Source organism: Lytechinus variegatus, chromosome 12 (assembly GCF_018143015.1).
Source record: "Lytechinus variegatus isolate NC3 chromosome 12, Lvar_3.0, whole genome shotgun sequence".
Lineage (NCBI taxonomy): Eukaryota > Metazoa > Echinodermata > Echinoidea > Temnopleuroida > Toxopneustidae > Lytechinus > Lytechinus variegatus.
The window spans coordinates 916,732-922,392 of record NC_054751.1 but is presented as its reverse complement, the minus strand read 5'-3'; the positions used below and the strand labels follow the sequence as shown (position 1 = coordinate 922,392).

General features: G+C 40.6%; 1 protein-coding gene across 1 annotated transcript; it reads right to left on the bottom strand.

Moving 5' to 3' along the window:
• Positions 1-1,511: 1,511 nt before the first annotated feature.
• Positions 1,512-4,221, bottom strand: LOC121425106. The gene is made up of 2 exons (XM_041621084.1): positions 3,164-4,221; positions 1,512-2,164 (listed from the first exon to the last, which is right to left on the bottom strand). Exons 1-2 carry the CDS (start codon positions 3,278-3,280, stop codon positions 1,739-1,741), a joined length of 543 nt encoding a protein of 180 aa, XP_041477018.1. The 5' UTR covers positions 3,281-4,221; the 3' UTR covers positions 1,512-1,738.
• Between the last annotated feature and the right edge of the window lie 1,440 nt (positions 4,222-5,661).

Genomic DNA, 5,661 nt, shown 5'->3' with positions numbered 1-5,661 from the left:
ACACACTTCCTGAGATTTCATTTTACTTGTTTTGTTTTGTTTGCCATGTCTTTTTGTGATTGTTTATAAATTTTGGCTACTAGCTTTTCCTGATTTTTCCTTTCCACGATCCTCTTTCTTTTTTTTTCTCTTGCCTGTTTTCGTGCTTCCTTCGATACATCTTGCTCTTCCTTTTTTTTGCATCTTCTCCATCTCTTCCAGAAATTAAATCATCCATCTTTGCCCTTGACTCGGTCACATGCCTCAAATTTTTTTTGTGCACTTCAGTGTTTTCTGAATGAGGGGTCTTTTAAGGGTTTTAGGAAATGATGGAGATGGAGTTGAATGTAGCATTGAGACAGGAGCACTGGAACTGCAATCAGCAGCTGTTCTTGGATGGTCCGTAGCTGTATTGGTTGTTGCAGAAGAAGGTCTGATCTGACTGTCAGACTGGGCCAACTGCCCTTTGTCTCTTGCTGGTAGATGCTCTTCATCCTCATGGCCCGTCTCTTGTGACTCATGTGGACCCGGAGTCTCTCTTTCCAGGTGGGTCTCGATAGAGGATTGCTACAAGTGCTTGACACTTATGGCACTTGGGTTGTAGGGAAACACCCCTGTGGCTACCCACTGACGATCCTTGCCATTGTCAGGTCTCTATTGTACACTTCCCTGAATATTTCACAGAAGTCACACCTTGTGATGACTTTTATTTGGAATTATCCCGCATGAATGATTGACAACAGCGATTGTAACAGGCCTTCATGGATCTGAAAACTGCCCTGTCCAGTGGATGTGTTTGGTTGGTGGTATGAGGTGGTATGCAGAATAAATGGATTGAGTTTGCTTTGGCAAGCCTGAGTGTGTTACAAGTTATGTGTGAGCTGTGACCATTGAGAATGAGTATTGACTGGTCTTGCTGGGGGGTATCTTGGCCAGGAGCTGCTTCTCAAACCAGGTTTCAAACAGCTCCACATCATCTGTGAACAAGCTCTGATTCACAGTTCACATGTTTTAGCTGGTGCATTTTAATTGCAAGACTGATTCACATTTGCATTTAATTGCGAGCTCCGATTCACAGTTCACAGATTCACATGTTTCAGCTGGTGCATTTAATTGCAAGACCAGGATTCAACCGGTGACCTTTGAAAATCACAAAAGGAGGGAGAGGTTGACCAATTGCATTTGCACCTATCAGAACTGTGATATTTTCTCCCCTCTTTCCACTCGTTGTAGTCTGTACCATCTTCGTCCCCTTCTGTGCCAAATGTTTTGAATGGCACATGAACCAGACTAAATCCTTTTCCATCCACGTAATAGATTTGCTCCAAATGCCTCAGAGCCTTTCTGAAAGGAGTTCTAAATAAAATCTAGTACGAGGTTGCTAGAAAACAAAAATTCTTCAGCAATTTATACTTCTATATCAAGTAATCAAATGTAATTGCATTGCTTCAAGGACATACATTTGCGACTATATCATAACACTGTGACTGTTAATACCTTCACGTCACCACCAATTGTAGTTTTGACCCCTTCAATCATTGCAGATCTCTACTTGAACTTTGCTTGGCAAAAAGGACAAAATGTAGTTTGTCCTGGGTTGTGGTGGTGGATTTTCCAGTCCAACCCATTTATAATGCATCCAGCCACCAGAGACTTCACATTTTGCCCAGTCCTCCTTCTTCTGAGGTTTGCCTTCTAACAGGCAATCAGGTGCATCGCAAATCAGCAGTGGTTCAGGCGCAGTCTTTGACTTGTTTGATTATTCAGCCTTACTGGTGAATAGGTAATTATATTTATCTTCTGCACATCTTCCAAAGCCCTTACTAATGTAGAGGGGGAGGTGTTGGCATGGATTGACAGGGATTTGTAGTGATTCTTTATATGTAGTAAAGTGTCCGGGATGGGAGGGACTGGGACTTGGGGAGGGGAATGACCTTAGGGTGGACATTAGTTCTGGTGATGTCTTGATGGGATTTTGAATACAGTGAGGGCATGATGAACATTTTACAAAGATTGTTGTCCCAATCCGTCTGTCCATGTGCTGTGCATTTTGCTTGAGTTGGAGGATGTCTGGGTGCTGGAGGGACAGCTGACGGGCGGACTTCCCAAGTATCTTCTTGACTGCCTGGTAGTCTTGACCGTATGGATGTGGTGGTCTCCCACTAGGTACAACCTGCACATTCACCTGGATTAAATGAATTGAAATGGAACGAGGCGTAAGTATATGCATTATTCAACATTTTTCGATAAAGGAGAAAGTGAAATTAACATAGTAAAACAATGAAAGTTTTATGCATTTTTTACCACTCGACAGCCGAGTATTTTTTTTGCTTAAGAAAAACTCAAATTAATAGAAGGCATTATCAAGATTCTGTAATGACCTGAATTACATGACACCATGTTGTGATTCCATAGGTTTGTACACAGATAATCATGGTGTTTGTTTTAATTGAATTGTGTGTCTATTTGCACAGGAAAATGGTACTGACAATTATTCGGTGCGCAAATGGAAGGAAACCAACAAATCTTAACTACTTATTCTTTGTTTGGCTCTCAATTGGCATGTCAGCAGGAAAAGATGTTACACATAATCTGAATGCAGGAAGAATTGGAAATGAAACATGGCAAAAACTAAAACCCAAGCTGTAGATTTCAACAATTCAAGCTTGTGGGAAACGATATATAGTAATGATATCACTTTGAGTAAAAATGGAAATGAATACGAAATCTGGAAAAGAAAAAAACAAAACAAAAAAAACACCCCGTTTTTCTGTGGTCTTTCTGTGTACAAACCAATGGAACCACGATGCTTCTAACACATGACATCACAGTCTCGGAGACCAGAGAAAAGCACAATGAAATCTATTTTCAAAGCCTGAAAATTGGAGCATTTCTTACGCAACATATTCAGCTGGTAAGGGATGAAAATGCGAAAACCTTGCAAAGCTGTAGTTTATATGCTTTCTTTCGGTATATGATTTGTCAATTTCACTTTGGATTTGGTCTGGGTCTTGGCAAACAATCTTAGAGCACTTTGTTGTTTCATGATATGTATTATCTAGTTTATTTAACCAATAGAACTGAAGAAAGCAGTTTTCAATTTATTTGCATTTCTCCTTGATTCAATTGTACAATTTGATTTTTTTACGTCTTTTGTAAAGAATAATCTAGAAAAAAATATTACCTGGTGACCAGCAAATCTCAAGTCCCTCCAGTAGCTTTCCTTCACCCTCCTCATGGCCTCATCAAATACACGCTGCTCTTTCTGCTCCTTTTCCTCGGCTGTAAGGCCAGTTTGCATGGATGGAGGAAGATCTTCATCTGGCAAGGTGTTCGGAAGGTAGACGGAAGTAAGTGCCTGTGTGCAGGGGGCCCAAAGGTGTTCTATTGGATTGTATGCCGATTGCCCGGGACAGTATTGAGTAATTATAAGTGCGTCGAGGTTTTCTTGAAAAAAAAACTGGCCGTAAAAAAAGAGTTGACTTGAAAATTGACATTGAAGTCGGGGCCACCATCTACAAGGAGGAGGAGGACAGACTTCTGTGGGGTAGCAGGGGAATGTATTATGTGATGCAGGTCGTTGAGATGGGACGCGACACTGCAGGCGGAGTGAGGCCTGCGGAGGTAGATGGTGGCTTCGGCACTCTTTGGGAGCCTGAAATAGGAATTGAGAGAGTAACAAGAAATAAGTATTTTACAACCAATAATGTCCTGTACTTCAAATGAATTTTGCATGTCTTTACACATGATGAATGTTGGTGTCAACTTTTATGAGTACTGGGAAAAAACTGATGAAGTATTAGATCCGTAATGAGTTTTCCTGGTTTTTTGCCATAAAATGCAGTTACCTAAGCAACGCAATTTCCGACACTAAAAAAAAAATTGTGTCTTGCAGGTCTTTAGCATGCATTTTAATATTGCATTATTTGGTCTCAAAAGTTGATTAAGGGTTGAAAGTAAGCGAGCGGAGCAGTAAACAAATTTAATGAGGCGGATTTATCGCAAAAATGTTGAGGACCCCCCTTGTATTAGGGTTAAAGCCTATTGTTAATATTTCACAAACAAGGTGATCTATAAATAAACATACACATAATGGTCTCTTCCTAGTTCATCCATGGTGACAATTTGAAGTGAACAGGCTGAGACAAATTCATCAGGCTCCTTTAGTATAAGACACGCTTCATCCAACCTTTTCGCAATCTTTTCATCTAGACGCTTCTCAGAACCCTCGAAGAAACGTAGAAACCAGCTCGGGGGTCGTCAGCTACATCTGCGTATTTGTCAAATTCACCAGTAAAGTCCGGCGGGCGTGCAATAGAAACCTCGCCCGACTCTCCCCGGACACGTACTCCTTCGACTGCTACTTGTTTGGGTGCCGGTTTGGAGGGAGAGTTTTGTCCTTCTGAGCAGGATTGCCTTTTCTGATCCATCTTTTTCCTTTTTCTTAACACCAAAGAATGAAAAGAATACTTCAAAAAGAAGTACTTACTCGTCCATTACAAGTTTTGGGCCAAAAATCGTCAGATTAGGTTGAGCAAAATGAGAAACGATTCATCAGCGTTGAGGGCGCTCTCCTGCTCCGATTATTTTGGTCTTAGTGGGCTACTGTCTGATTGTGGAGATTTTAAGAACTCTATCTCTAGTCATTTGCACAACAATGATTTCAATTCCAATTGAGTCGATGTTCGTGTCATCAAGAACTCGGCTATGATGAGCAATCTCAATAACAACGTCATGTCCGTTTTCCCCGTGTCGACTGCCAATACAGTGTACTCAGGATTCGTACCACTGAACATCAATATTACTGAACTTTCGAAAGTGATGAGAGGAGCTGGTCGACGCTCTAATAACGGTAGAGGTGGAGCAACGGGTACAGCGGCCCGACCACCCAGCTGGTGTGTGTTCTGCAAGAACAACGGGGAAAGCGAGATGGTGTACGCCAGTCACAAGTTGAAGTCCGAGGATGGCATCACTAGCTTTGAGAGTGAGCGCACCACCAGTATTAATCATGTTTGATCCATTCCAAGATAATTTTGGTCTAAGTCAGCTACTGTCTAATTGTAGACTCTGGCGATTTTAAGAACTCTATCTGTAGTCATTTGCATACCGATGATTTCAACTCTAATGGAGTTGATGTTCGTGTCATCACGAACCCGGCTATGATGAGCGATCTCAATAACAACGTCATGTCTGACCTCCCTTTGTCGACTGCCAGTATAGCGTACTCTGGATTCCTACCACTGAACTTCCATATTACTGAACTTTCGAAAGTGATGAATGTAACTGCCACCAAGTTATTTAGACAAAAGTCAAAAGATCTAAAGCTTGGACGGATGTTGAAAGTTTATTCCAAACAGTGCCGTGAAACTGTAACAAACATTGAACAATTCAAACAATTTCATATCGAATATGTACATTGCAATAATATCGTTTCCAATTAAACATATATTAATCAAGTCTTATTAAATTACTCTTTTAGTGAAATTTCCTCAACTATGGCATTTCAAACAAGACGTATACGATCATTTAACATTTCATACAATAATTCTTTACTAATTCTCATCATTCATAACCAATTGTCATATCACTATGTTTCAAGTACATTTACGTAATATAAACAAAAAGGACATCAATATGAACCAAGTTCCAAAACATAAATATCCATCATATTCCACAATCGTT